This window comes from Myotis yumanensis, unplaced genomic scaffold (assembly GCF_028538775.1).
Source record: "Myotis yumanensis isolate MYYU_CA2020_CCGP unplaced genomic scaffold, mMyoYum1.0.hap1 SCAF_3, whole genome shotgun sequence".
NCBI classification, from domain to species: Eukaryota; Metazoa; Chordata; class Mammalia; order Chiroptera; family Vespertilionidae; genus Myotis; species Myotis yumanensis.
The window spans coordinates 210,455,394-210,470,157 of record NW_027223754.1 but is presented as its reverse complement, the minus strand read 5'-3'; the positions used below and the strand labels follow the sequence as shown (position 1 = coordinate 210,470,157).

Sequence of the window (14,764 nt, the reverse complement as noted above, 5' to 3'; positions counted from 1 at the left end):
GATACTGTGCCCATTTTACAAATTATGAAACTGAGGCTCTAGAATATTAACTATTTTGCCCAGAGCCACACAGCAAAGATGGAATTCCAGTCTTGGCTCCAAAGCTGGTGCCCTTTCCCTTGGCCCAAGCTTCACAGAATGAAACCAAGAAAACCATTCTTCATACCTTTCAAGTTCCCCCAAAATAAAGAAGAGTTTCTACAGGTTCATTCTGGAACAATTTGAGGAAAAGTCTGTCCCTTTGTCAATGTTAGAAGTGGCCCAATTCTAAAATAACACCAGAAACTACTCACAAATTTTTTTTTTTTTTAAATACAATTTCCATTAATCCCCCCCCCCCAGAGAACTTTTCTTCACTCTTTGAAGACTCAGCTCCTTACATGGGCTTTGGTGGAGGTCGTGGGGCAGCACCCGCAGGTCTAAATCGGGGTGGGGGTGTTCGGTCCTTCCGGGCTTCACGAGAACGATTCCTGACTACCTTGCTGTGAATGGCACAGCTCACACAGTAATGCAGCTTCACATACAGCTTGGGAAGCACATAGGCGTCGAAGACACTCGCTTCGGAGATGTCCCGAATGGCTGCGGCCTCCACTATGTTTCGGATGACAAACTTCTTAATGGCCTTGTCCTTGGGCACGCACCGGGCGCAGTTGGTGCAACGAATAGGCTGCACATGGCCTCGGCCTTTTTTGGCACGACCGTTATTCCTTCTTTTCTTGGTCATCTTGGAAACGAGGACCCGAGAGAAGTACTCACAAATTTTATATTGCATTAGAGTTTAAAGAACTTTTCAAGTATGATTAGGCCTTCAGGACCCTCTCTTAATGGGAAGGTAGCTATTAATTGCCCCATTTTGCAGATGTGTAACCTGTAACCTCAGACAACTACTTAACCTTTCTGGTTAAACAGAAGGCTGAGACCTTGCTTGAAGCCTCACAGTGAGTCTGTGGTAGAGAAGTAACCCTCAGGTTCCTGACATTCTGTGCGCTGTGTTTAAAGACTACAAGCAGCCTCCTTGCAGCCCCTCACCTCCTTCATGCTGACAGGCCCAGAGACACCACTGCTTTCCAAACAGAGGGTCAAACAAAGCTGGAGCCTATGAAGACTGACTGCTCAAGCATTAACACTCATTTTTAAAGATATTTTTTTTATTGATTTCAGAAAGGAAGGGAGAGGGAGAGAGAGATAGAAACATCAATGATGAGAGAGAATCATTGATCAGCTGCCTTCTGCATTGAGCCCCCAACCCCAGCATGTGCCCTAACAGGGAAGTGAACTGTGTGTGACCTCCTGGTTCATAGGTTGACACCCCACCACTGAGCCATGCCAGGCGGGCGCATTAACACTCATTTAAAAATATTTTTTTTATATTGATTTTTTTTTTTTAAGAGAAAGAGAAACATCAATGTGAGAGTGGAACATCAATCAGCTGCCTCCTGCACCCGGGGATCGAGCCAGAAACCCAGGCACGGGCCCTAAACGGGAATCAAAGCGGTGACCTTTCTAGGCACAGGACGATGCCCAATCAACTGAACCACACTGGCCAGGGCAACACTCATTTTAAATACTTCCCAGATGGCCTCTTAGAGACACCAGGCACCAGAATAAGGCCTGAGACAGAACAAGGCTCACCTCATGATGCTCATACAGGGCACATGATGCTCAAACTCAAATGAGGGACCCTAGGACAAGACACTTGGCCCTATCCAGAGTCCTTACCTGTAAAATACAGGTAACTTGCTGAGAGCTAATTAAAAAGATCAAGAATTTATAAGTGAGCTTCGGCCCACACCTAAGTTTTACAAGTGCTGTGCAAACACATGACTACTGAATTCAAGTTCATCCATCCCTCAATTGTTCAAGCCCCAAACCTAGGCATCATCCTTAATTATTCCCTATCCCTCACACTCCGCATTCAACCCATGTGCCTCCAAAACATCTCCACTACCAGCACCAGAGTCCTAGACACCTTCACCACTCCCTGGTTAATCCATCAGCCATACTAGTCTCCCTGCCTCCTTTTCTCTCTGTGGTCCGTCACCCAAGCAGCAGACTAAGTGATTTTTCTCAACCATAAATCATGTCCTGTTGCTCCACAGCTTAAAACAGTGATGGCAAACCTATGACACGCGTACTCATTTTTTTGGTTGATTTTTTTTTGTTAAATGGCATTTAAATATATAAAATAAATATCAAAAATATAAATCTTTGTTTTACTATGGTTGCAAGTATCAAAAAATTTCTCTATGTGACACGGCACCAGAGTTAAGTTAGGGTTTTTCAAAATGCTGACACGCCGAGCTCAAAAGGTCCGCCATCACTGGCTTAAAAGCTTCAATTTCACTTGGAGTAAAACTCAAAATCCTTAGGAGAGCCATGACTCTGGCTGCTACCTCTTGCCTGGACCTTCCTTTCCTCTCAACATAGCAACCACTGGCCTTATTTGTTATCCTCAACACATTAAGCTCATACCTATCTCAGGCACTTTATACATGCTGCTCCTTCTACTTGAAGTCTTCCCTTCCAAAACGCTGAGAGACTGTCTTCTTATCATTGAAGTATCATCTCAAATGTCACCTCTTCTGAGAGGCCTTCCCCAACTACCCCGGTTAAAGCCATGCCACATCCCACCCCTACTCTACCACACTATCCTATTTTATCTTCCTTTTAGCGCTTAGTAGACGCATCCTATTTGTCTACTTGTTCCTCTTCTGTCTCTCCGGAACTACAGTACAAGTTCCACTATGCTTGTTCACTATTGCACTCCCAATGTTTAGAACAGCACTAAGCGTATAGTAAACTTTCAATAAATGTTTTGGGAACAGCTGGTCCAAAAGGCAATGGTGTGCTCCCCTGGTCTTCAAGACAGTGATTTTATCCCCTCTCTCAAATTGACATTGGAAGTTTGTTTATTCATCCAGTCAATCACTCATTCACTCAATTCAAATCAACAGTTGACTACAGGACATCTGAGAAGACACTACAGTGAACATGAAACCTACATGGCACTTTATAGAGGCACTTCTAACTTCTGCCAAACATCAGGTCTCTTCGTGGTTAACTGCCATCTCAGATTTACAGACAAAGGTTACACGGCATCCCAAAGCCACATGAGAACTCAGCAGCTCAGAACCTTAAGGCAAAACCAAACACCTAAGAAATGTATTTGCAAATTCCCCGACTCCTTTTATTTATCACCCACAGCCCTTTACAGAAAACTAAATTTTTAAAAAACAGAAAGTAAATGTGGATTTTCAAAAATTTCACCTCCATTTTCTTCACTCTGCTTCTAATCTTACTACCTGGTAGCAGGTACTGTCAAATGATAGAACACTTTCAATTTAAAGAATACCGTTCTCAGCTTATGGAGCATTAATGGTACCCTGGGCAACAGGCTGAATCTTGATGCCAAAGGAAAGCAGAATAGTGCAGTGGCTGGGGCCTTAGGCTTTGGAACAGAAAGGTGCTAACTCAAATGACATCTTCTAGTGATAAGGCCCTAGACAAGTTTATTTTATTTTACTTAATAACACTTACTACATGCAGGCAAGGTTCTAAATACTTTGCAACTATAATATGATTACTAGACCAGTCTGAAGTACTCTTATTATCTGTATCTCACGGGTGAAGAAATAGGTATAGAGTGGTGCAGTAACGTGCCCAACATTACAGCTAGTAAGTATTAGAGCCAGCATTCCAATAAGGTAGTGTGATGCAAGAATCCATGCTCTTAACCATTACATTATGCTTCTGCTCTAATCCTGTTTCTTCATCTATAAGACAGGGCGAATAGGTTTGCCTTATCTCGCAGGGTCATGTGAGATTACTGGTACACAGTAAGGTAAATGTTAGCTAGTGGTACTATAATTGCCATCATTCTATTATCTACCTTCACCTTTGGTCCAGTCAAGGGCAGAAGAAAAATATCTTGGCTGAGAAAGATCTCCAAGGTTCTCTGAAGTAGAATGCATTATAATATAGTGGAAACTCCATGAGGACAGGAATTGTCTGCTTTGCTTATCATTGTATCTGAAGCAAGCCATGGTGCTCAGTAAATATGTGGTGAATGAGATAGGAAAATATTAAATGCATAGACAGAGTTCTGCAGACATGACAACCAAGGTAGTTCCATCACATCTCCAATGGAGCTAAACACGAAAGAGGTAAATTTACAAGGTATCAGAGGGCAGTGTTAGCTGGCCATTTGGCCATTACTTAACACAGCCTGGCTATTAGGAGGTAGTGTGGTATAATGTTGTTCATTCATCTTCATGAACAGACCTGAATTTTAATCCTGACTCTGTCCCTGGAAGTCACCCAGGCTCTTAAGGTCTTGGATTTTGTCTATCTGTAAAAGAGGAAGTTGGACTATATGATGATCATAAACTGTCTCATGACTGTATAACAATCATCATAACAATCTGAATGGAAGCCAAATGACAGATGAAGAAACTAGGATACAGAAGTAACTTGTTCAAGGTCACAGGATGAGGGCAAAATATAAACTATAGCCCAGATCTCTTTCTACATTGATCTAACATCATGCTTTCCAAAACTCCTTTTCAGTTAAAAAATACTGTGACATTAGTCCTTTCTTTCACGCTCCCTAAGTCTGTAATCATTTTTCTTAAATAATCTTTTCTGACTTCACTACATCATGGGACAGCAGGATCAGGAAGAAACAACTACAGTATTTCCACAGTGTTAACCTGGAGAATCAAAAGATCTGAGGTGGTAATTAGGGAAAATCCCTTGTCTTTGCCCAGAATTGAGAGGTCAGAAGTATTTTTAAGATGAATGATTTAACTTTAAACATATGGTTTAAATTTAAGCAAAATAAAAAAAAATAACTTCTAGTAACACAACGCTTGCTGAGTACAGCATATAACAATTTCTTTTTAAATCCAAGTTGTGCTACTTGATTCAAAGTAGATTAGCAAAGTTCAAAGACTTTCTGAGAATGTTTACAAACAATTGCCTTATTTTTATTAACAAAATACATGCTAGACATTGAACCACCGCGTACACACCTTCCTAGGGCTGTCACGTTAGAAGTGAAAAGCCCATCTGGCAGTTACAGTAGGTTTTCTAGATGCTTCATAACAGGGGAGTCAAGGTCAAACTGTTGAGTCTCTTTACCCTTTCATCTAGTAGCTGGAAAGCCACTCATTGTGAGCTCAAAATACTCCATGCTGGTACTCTCAAAAACATAAATGTTAGCTCAAAAATCGCACGGTGGCTCGGAAAGTCCGGTGAGGACAGGCTGACATGAACAAGGAGGACAGAGGGGCTATAGGACAAGATGCTCAGGCCACTCCGGTGACAGCAGCAACTTTCACCTACTTTCTAGCAATTTCCTTCCTTATCAAATGAGAATAATAATTTCACCAGGTGATTATATGGCTTAAAACATGATCAGCAATTAAAACAATCTTGCGGTGTTGTGCAAACGTGAGAGATTACTGTTCTTACTATTTACTACATCCGGGGCCTGAAGACCCCCCTTTCATTCCTGGCCATGGATTCCATAGAATCCGCAACAGATGGGCCAGGACACTCGTTTCTTCTCCAGCTTCCAGACCCGGCGGCTATGAACGCACCTCGCCGGCAGGTCTCCGCTGCCGAGAGGTGAGAATGAGGCCTCCAAGCTCCGGGCCTAGCGGGCTCAGCAATGCCCATGCCCCCCAGTCACCTTGTCCTCACCTTGAGGGACGGAAAGAAACCCTACGGGGAAGGGGAGTGCCGTCCTCAAAAAGAATGCCTCCATTCTTCACCAGGCCGCCACGGCCGCCACCCACACTTCCCGCAGGGCGGGGGCAGGGCCGGGAGAGCTGACAGCGGGGACGCCTTGACCTCAGGCACTGGAGGACCCGACACGGGCGCTGGGCCCACGGCCGCGACAGGTACACAAAACGTCACCGCCGGTCGGGCCGGCCCGGCCTCGCCCACAGCCGCAGGCGGACTGGAAGGCACCCGCCCCCGTGAACCCGGAGGGCCCCGAGCTCGCTCACCTGCAGCCGGGTCACCAGGAGGCTGTAAGGCGCCATTTTGTGCACTGACAAAGATGAGGTCGCGTGAAAGTGACGTGCCACACGACCAATTTAAAGCCTTCGGGCAGGGGGCGTGGCCTGAGGCAAGAGGCGTCACGGAGAGGGCGGGGCTTCCACTGAGGCTCCAGAGCCCGCGAGCGCAGTGGGCCGAGCTCCCATGTTAGCAACCAACATGGAAGAGGGGAGAAATCTGCATAACAACATTTGTAGGAGTAAATACCCGACAAAGACGTCTTGTCGAAGTGCAAATTTCCTTTTTTTATTGATTTCAGAGAGGAAAGGCGAGGGAGAAAGAGAAATATCAATGATGAGAGGGAATCATTGATCGGCTGCCTCCGGCATGCCCCACACTGGGGATCGAGCTTGCAACCTGGGCATGTGCCCTTGACTGGAATTGAACCCCGAACCCTTCAGTCCGCAGGCCGACACTCTAACGACTGAGCCAAACCAGCCAGGGCAAAGTGCAAATTTCTTATTTGTACTTCAGGTTGTCTCTTTCATCCAAATAGGGCAAAGACAATTTTCTATGACTCACGGGCCTGCTGGGACTTCGGCCGCCCGCTACAACGGAAACTAGTGTTTGGAACGTAGGGGTTAGATCGCGCGAGAATGAGCGGGGCTTGGTGCCAAATTTGCGAACGCCGACAGAAGCCTCGAGGACCAATCCCGGAGACGAGGAGGCAGGAACAACGGGGGTTAAAGGTCGGGCGGAAGTTCCCGGAGTTTCCGGTGGCCGGCTGGAGCGCCAACTATGGCTAAACATCACCCGGACTTGATTTTTTGTCGCAAGCAGGCTGGTGTTGGTGAGACAGCTTCCATGGCCGCGGCTCTCCGGGTGGGGGTAGCCCTAGGAGTTGGGGAGTCAGGGCTCCATCTCTTCCCAAGGTCTTGCCTCGGAGGCGCCACGTTTCCCGCCTCGCGGCGGGTAGCGTAGGAGCGCGCAGGTTCTTGGACTCCGACGAAAAGGGGGCGGGGACGCGCGTGCTGGGAGCCGGGGGCGGGTGGCCAGGGTGGGGTCCGGAGAAACTCCCGGTCCGGGACCTGGGAGGGGCTTCAGGAAGGTGCGGCTTTGGAAAATTTGAGGATTAAGGTGGATGAAATCGCCCCTTGCAGTCCCTGCTTCTGTTCCCGCCCCAGACTCGAGGATGTTTTTCTCCTCTTCGCCAGAATCGTAATTCTGATTGTACTCTTTTCCGTCTTTGTTCTTGCAGCCATCGGAAGACTCTGTGAAAAATGTAAGTGGAATCCGCCCTCCCAGACACCCCACCCCTAGCACCCAGTTTCTGTGGAGCCAGCAAGTAGATGTTCCTGGAAGCATGTGCACCCAAGGCCTCCTCCACCTCCCTCCCCCAGCTTCCACGTTTTAGACACTATTATGCTCAGGTTTTGAGAAAATCTGTAGCTGTGGATAGGAAGTAGCTTGACCCCATCTCCAACACACAGTCTTTGCCAATCATTTATATGGACTTACCACCTACCAGATGCTGTTCTAAGCTCTTTACTTGTTACTCGATTAGCTTTTTCCAATGTGTTGTGGGGGTTGAGGTGAACACTAAGGAAGCCAGGTTTTGTAATGCCAAAGTAGAAGGCCCTGAAGTCACTGTCTGAGGAGACTAGTGTTTTTCCCCATCACAGGAGCAGGGCAAGGAATTGCAAGTGGACATAACTCTGTTCTCTTTTTCTCACAGGTGATGGCAAGTGTGTGATCTGTGACTCCTATGTGCGTCCCTGCACCCTGGTGCGCATATGTGATGAGTGTAACTACGGCTCCTATCAGGGGCGCTGTGTGATCTGTGGAGGCCCGGGCGTCTCTGATGCCTATTATTGCAAGGAGTGCACCATCCAGGAGAAGGATGTGAGTGTATTCTAAGCTTTGCATCTGATCTTTTATTTAAAAACACTTTGCCACTTGGCCTGTGTGGCTCAGTTGGTTGATCTTCATCCCATGCACCAGGAGGTGGCTGGTTTGATTTCTGGTCAGGGCACATGCCCAGGTTACTGCTCAATTCCCAGTAGGGGGCGTGAAGGAGGCAGACTATGGATATTTTTTTTCTCTCCCTCTCCCTTCCTCTCTCTGAAATCAATGAAGACATTAAAAAAATAAAAAACTTTGCCAACCGTGGCAAACTCCTATAGCCTGTAGAGATTACTATGGTCAGCTAGTCACCTAGGTTATAATTTCTTCAAATTCTGTGAGCCAAACTGGGTGTAGTCCGATAAAAGGCAGTTATTTTCCGTCGAGGGTAAAAATGCAAGAGAAGCAAATCTTTGTCAACACCGGCAATTTGGAGAACCCTCACTCTATTCCTTTGATGTCTCTGATTATTTTTATTCAGAAACAACACCCTGCATTTTGTAAGTCCTAGCAGAGTACATGGTGTGTAACAGCCACTCAGTAATACTATCATTAAGGACTGCTTGGGTGGAGGTGGTGACATTTGAATTGGGGACAATTCAGGTTGATTTCAGCTTTAAGAGGTTACAGAATTTCTTGGTTTGATAATGTCGAATTGATTGTGATTCTGTCTCCTGACATTTTTGGCCCCTGACATTATGTGGTGGCAGTGGCTAGCTGTTCAACGCCTTGGACCAAATGCAAGATAGAGGGCTTATAGTTCTATAGTAAGGGTGAGTTTTACTGTTTTTCTTTTTTTGTTAATCCTCACCTAAGGATATTTTTTCCATTGATTTTTAGAGAGAGTGGAAGGGAGAGGGAGAGAGAGAAACATTGATGTGAGAAAGACACATTGGGCATTGGGGATCAAACCTATTTGATCCAGCTTGCCTTTGAGTGGGAATCAAACCCAATAACACCCCCCCACAACACCCCCCATGTGTGGCCCAATGCTCTAACCATTGAGCAACCGGCCAGGGTTAGTTTTACCGATTTTATTTAGCAGACTTCTTGGGAGGGAAATCCCAGGAATCTGCTTATTTTCTTCTTATGACAGAATAAGAGGAAGTGTGATTCAATAGGCTAATAGAAGGTATCTGGTTACCTAATCTAGGATAAAGCAAGAAATGTATAATTCTTAATATTCCCACGAGCAAAGAGTAGTTTATAGATGTTTTCTCCCTTATTCTTCACAATAACTTTGTTAAATACGAATTATTATTATCCCCATTTTACGGTCCCTCAACCAACTAATAAGTGGCAAACCGAGACTATCTGCTAAACTTTGTGGGGTCCCCATTACCCCAGGTTGTCCTTTTGTAAGTCTTTTTAGTAGGAAGTGCCTGTATTGAGGAGAAACAACCTTGCCACCTCAGCAGTCTATGTATGTGGATCCTGTCTACCCCCAGTAAGTGTGACATGTCAGGCCAGATAAGACTGTTTATTACTTAAGTCTTCTGTTATTTAGGGAAATGAGAAGGGTCGTTGATAAAGGATGACAAATGTAATTCCATAAGTACCTTTGGCTGTCACATCATATCCTGCTGCTCTGATCTCCCACCTAGGTTCCACTCCTTTAGAGGAAGGACCTTGGTTTGTGTATTTGTATCTCATCTTCCCCACTTCCTGGTACAGTGCCCGACATGTAGTGTAAGGGTGGGACACATTTTTGGTGCTATCCCTATGAGTTATCCATAGGCGTTCCCCCTACAGATTGGTACATAGTAGGCGTTGGGTAATTATTTATAGTCTACAAGTAGTGAAACCGTGTACGACAACAGCAGTGAGGAGGAAAGTACAAAAAATCTTAAACTAGCTAAAGATTCCATTATTTTCTTGAACTTTTTCATGGTTGTTGCTAGAGTTGTTCTCCGGCATAAACTTTCAGCCAGAGAGTGCTGAATAGGTGTTAATTGCTCTGACTCATCTGCATGTGGTGTGTGACCTGATACCTCTGAATCCTCGTGCCTCATTCTGTCCCTGAGCATTATTCTAGACGTCCCTTCCCCTGCTTCACATTGTACAGGAATGTTCTGAGGATATTTGAGACGACACCCAGCTTACATTGTTTCCAAGGAACCCAAAGCAGTCCAGTGACATGATCCAGCCTCTCAGGCTGACAGATCACCATATAGATTAAGGGCCCAAGACTTTCCTATGCGGAAATTTTCCCACAACCCAAGGAGGAAAGTTAAAATTTAACCCTCATTATAGTTCTCTTTATGCAACTTTCATCATTTTTAAGGGAATTAGACCAATAAACTAAGCTGGGTGTTCTATCTAGTTTTTCAAAGCTTCGAGAATGCTCAGGCGTCAGGGATAGTGCCTGTGGGTGTTGCTGCCCGAGGACTAATTTGTAGTTTCTTCTAATGCAGTATCATCTTGATTCCCTGTAACCCTTGATTCCTTTACTCCTTTTACTTACCCTTTTCCTCAGCTGTCCCAACCAGAAAACAAAATAGCTAATATTTATGGTGTTCTTGCTATGTGCCAGGTACTATGCAGAACATTTTTTTTGAAACACTTTCTTTAAATTTATCTTTATTGTTGAAAGTATTATAGATGCCCCCTTTGTTGTTGGTTTTGTGTTTTTTGTTTTTGTTTTTTATGCTGAACATCTTTTCCCCACAAATTCTGTGTGATATAAATGAGGAAATTAAGGGCTAGACGTGTTAGGCAACTTGGTTCAAGGTCTATCTAACTCAGTATTTCTCAACTTTTTTTTTTTTTCATTGTTGCCCCCTCCCCCCAGGAGAAAAGTTAAAATTTAAATTAAATGTTCTCCTTAACAAGAGGAATTAAGTACTAAGGAATAAGATTTTTGTTGCATAAGGAGGAGCTTTAGGTCATAAACCACTGTAATGGCAAGGATGTTTTTGTCCCCTTTGAGGATGCATGGTCTAACTCAAAGCACTTAACTCCACCATCGCACTATATTGTTGTTAGGGTGGTAAGGTATGTGCCTCTCACTCGTGCAGTTTCTACCATTTTCTTCTCCCCATTTCAGCGAACATCAGAGCAGTTAAAAGTTGCCTTTTCCTTCCTTTCAGTTCTATATGTATTTCCCTTTGGTATGTTCTGTTTTGGTACATGATTAGTGTTAGTTTTAAAGTTTTACTTGAAAGTCCTGACTGGGTTTTCATCAACTGGTACAGGGTAATTTTTGTAGCTTGCTTCCTGACATAAAACTAGATTTGACACACCGCCCTCCTCAGGGAAAAAACCCAAAGACACTGAATTCTCCTTAGTGATTGCTACAGAAGCCCAGCTTCTCCCTTCCTCTCTCTCTCAAATCAGTAAAAACATTTTTTAAAATATATTTTTAGTGATTTCAGAGAGGAAGGGAGAGGGGAGAGAGAGAAACATCAATGATGAGAGAGAATCACTGATGGGCTGCCTCCTGCATGCCCCCCACCGGGGATCGAGCCCGCAACCCGGGCATGTGCTCCCAACTGGAATCAAACCCAGGACCCTTCAGTCCGCAGGCTGATGCTCTATCTACTGAGCCAAACCAGCCAGGGCTCAATAAAAACTTTTTTTAAAAGAAGTCCTAGCTCAACTCACAAATATTCTCTTGTAGCATCCTCCAACTTTTCTCTACAGTCCTTCCATCTTCCTTTCCATGCTCTCCATTCACAGGCATTCCAACATAAGCCAACCAGTTCCCTCCAGTTCCCACATCCTCACCTCTCACATTGGTAGAATTTGGGAACGACCATGGACCCATGGAAGATATGTAGAAAATAAAAAACAGGAATTTAGGCAAGAAAACAGAAAACCTGTGAGTCAATAAGAAAAATGTCATAAACCCCAAGATCTAATAATCCAAGGCATTGGTTTCCAAACTTTTAAAAAATATGTAGTCTTATCTTCACAAAAATATATAGAAGCTGTGTGTGTGTGTGTGTGTGTGTGTGTGTGTGTGTGTGTGTGTTGAACCATTAGGAAATTGCTGATATTTGTTTTTGGCAACTTCTTATAACTTACTAAGAGTTGACTATCTGCCAGGCATTGTTCTAAGTATATTTACTGATTCTTGATTCTAGGAGGTAGGTTTTACCATTGCAATAATTTTATATGTACTAAACAGTTTTATATGTGACTAAACAGGGAGGTCAATAACTTAGCAAAATTCAGGTAGCCTCGCTCCAGAACCTACCGCCTTGACCTAGGCTACAAGTGAGAATGGAACTGCACACATTGGTGTGGCACCTCTCAGGACTCTAGGGCTAGATAAGTACAAGGTTGTAAACGTTAACCAGTCTACCTACTTTACAACTGAGGAATATGAGTCCAAAAGAAGGGCTTGCCCACAGTCACACAAGTCAGTATAGCACAATAAGCCTAAACAGGTTATCGTAATTCCACAAAATTTCATAGCATCTCTAAAGTCTTAGAGCACTGTTGTGTTTTAATGTCAGGCTACTTTAAGCCAGGAAAAGGCAGCTGTCCCCTCATTTGTACGAGAACTTACAATACAGAGTACATAGCTTACTAGAGCTCACCTAGCAAGCCATTGATGGGGCTGGGCCCACAGCCTGGCTCCCTCAGCACACCAAACTCCACAGATGGTAGTTCTCAATGTAATACGGGTTATATATTTTCTAGAAAATAATGAAATGTTAGTGTTGGCTTTGTGTGTTTTCAGATATTTTTGTAGTATTGCTATTAGTCCCTGGAAAAAGAAATCAGCTGAATTAGAAATGAGATGTCTTAAGGACTTCATTGATTCATTCTGTAGCCCAATGTCACAGGAAGCAACAACCTTTGGCATGGATAAAATGAAATCATCAGATCTGTGAAAGTTTTTTCCAGTAGCAACTCCCCCAGTTTTCCTGCCATCATTCCACATCAACTAATGGAGTCGTCACTTCTGCAGAACACAGCTTCCCAGGGCTTCACTGAAACCACTCAGGCTCACAAAATGGTCAGGGGGCATGTCATTACACATCAGAGTAGGGACTGTCAGCAGCCACCTCTGGCACAGGAGTACTCTTCCCCCAAGACCATGTGTCAAATTAAGTGAATTAATAAGGACACATTAAACCCAGTATTCTGTGATATTTAAAATGAAGGTATTTCCTAATAGTCTTTAGATATTTTCCTTGGTGGTATTCTCTCCCTTTTTTTTTTTTTAGTGTGTTTTTATTTATTTTTAGAGGGAGAGGGATAGATAGATAGAAACATCAATGATGAGGAGAATCATTGATCGATTGGCTGCCTCCTGCACGCCCCCTATTGGGGCCCAAGCCCGCAACCTGGGCATGACTGGGAATTGAACCAGTGACCTCTTGGGTTCATGGGTCGATGCTCAATCACTGAACCACACCAGCTGGGCACATTCACTCTTTTTTGGGGGGATAGTGGAAGAGAACCAGAGAGCTTGATCTGAAGATGATTATTCCTTATCTTACCTTTCACTAGAAGAAAACCCTTTGGACATTTTAAGAGTTTTAGATCCTACCTCACTATATCATAGTTACTAGCAACCGAAGTGGGCTAAGAACCCAGCATTGTAAGTGCAGACACCGGACTGAGGGTAGACAGGCCCTGGCACATTCTAGGTGCTTAGTAGGTTCTTGACAACTGATTGAATAGGATAACTAAAATAGCAAAATGAATGGCTGAACCACTAATCCAAAAGTTATTTTTATATTAAATCCCTCTCAACATAGGCTCAAGGACTTTTAATAACTTCTCTATTCTTCTGTTTTCCAGAGAGATGGTTGCCCAAAGATTGTCAATTTGGGGAGCTCTAAGACAGATCTCTTCTATGAACGAAAAAAATACGGCTTCAAGAAGAGGTGATTGGTGGGTGACCTCTTTCTCCCCTCATCAAGCTGCTGCAGCTGCCAGAAAAGACGCCTACTACTGCCAACAGAAAGGGAGCGGAGTGCAGAACATCGCCCGAATTGCCTGTTAGTACATTGGCACCTCTCCACCCTTTCCTCTCCTCTCACCCAGATAAGGTGGTAGGAATGGAAAAGGATTCTTCACAGAGTGCTCTGGCAGACTAAATCAGAGAAAAAAATGATAGATTAGTTCATGGTTTTTCTTGAATTCAAGAAGCAAGACTCTTTTTTCCACATTGACAAGTTCTCTCTACACCAAGAGCTTCTAAAACAGAAATTATATCATTTCAGTGATCTTTTGACTATAAAACTACCTGTGATCTAACAGCAGCTCTGATGGTAGTTGTCTTTGATGAAACATCAGCAGTGTGGTAAGGAGCTCTTGGAACAATAAATGTGGGTGTTTAATCTTGTAACACTTACCAGGTGGTGCTGGTTCATGTTCTAAGAAATTGGAAACCCTTTCTGTTGCTATTGTATTAATAAAGTAGGTGTTTATTTTCTGGTAGTTGAGCACCATCTAATTTAAGTTTAACTCCAGGAATTTATTTTAGTCACCCAGGAATTTGTGATTCAGAGTAGAAGTATTGGGATTCATTGAGCACCTCAGGATCTTATTACTACGTGAAGAAATTCAAAACTATTCATGCCTTTCATTATAGGTGAACCAAAGTCATTTTTAGAAACTATTTTTCCTGTCCAACTTTAATTTTGAACTGAATAGATAGCTTCCAATGATGGGGAAGGGAATGTGACAGAATGTGTTCAAATTGATGAGTCAGGAGAACTGAACTTAGTTGATTTGTTTCATAAAGTGCATATATACTCACATTAAGGATTTTTTAAAATAAACATAAAAACATATAAAAATAACGGACTAAGGGCAAATTCAGACATACTTGACCTTAACTCAACTGTCTGTACTTTGTCCCCACTAGAGATGATAAGCAAGTTACCCTGAGGAGGTA

General features: G+C 43.7%; 2 protein-coding genes and 1 pseudogene across 2 annotated transcripts in view; 1 reads left to right on the top strand and 2 right to left on the bottom strand.

Moving 5' to 3' along the window:
- The window catches only part of ACO2 (aconitase 2), a 43,259-nt gene extending 37,167 nt beyond the window's left edge, over positions 1–6,092 (bottom strand). Inside the window, exon 1 of the mRNA XM_070411208.1 lies at positions 6,012–6,092. Within this exon, the coding sequence (XP_070267309.1) occupies positions 6,012–6,047 (36 nt within the window). The 5' untranslated portion in view covers positions 6,048–6,092. The remainder of the gene's footprint in view (positions 1–6,011) is intronic.
- Positions 329–765, bottom strand: LOC139007606 (small ribosomal subunit protein eS26 pseudogene; annotated as a pseudogene).
- Positions 6,093–6,653: 561 nt separating the features above from the next.
- PHF5A (PHD finger protein 5A) lies at positions 6,654–14,304 on the top strand. Its single transcript, XM_070411207.1, has 4 exons — positions 6,654–6,853; positions 7,262–7,285; positions 7,739–7,905; positions 13,663–14,304. The coding sequence occupies exons 1-4, from the start codon at positions 6,802–6,804 to the stop codon at positions 13,750–13,752; spliced, it is 333 nt and encodes a 110-aa protein (XP_070267308.1). The 5' UTR covers positions 6,654–6,801; the 3' UTR covers positions 13,753–14,304.
- Positions 14,305–14,764: the final 460 nt, after the last annotated feature.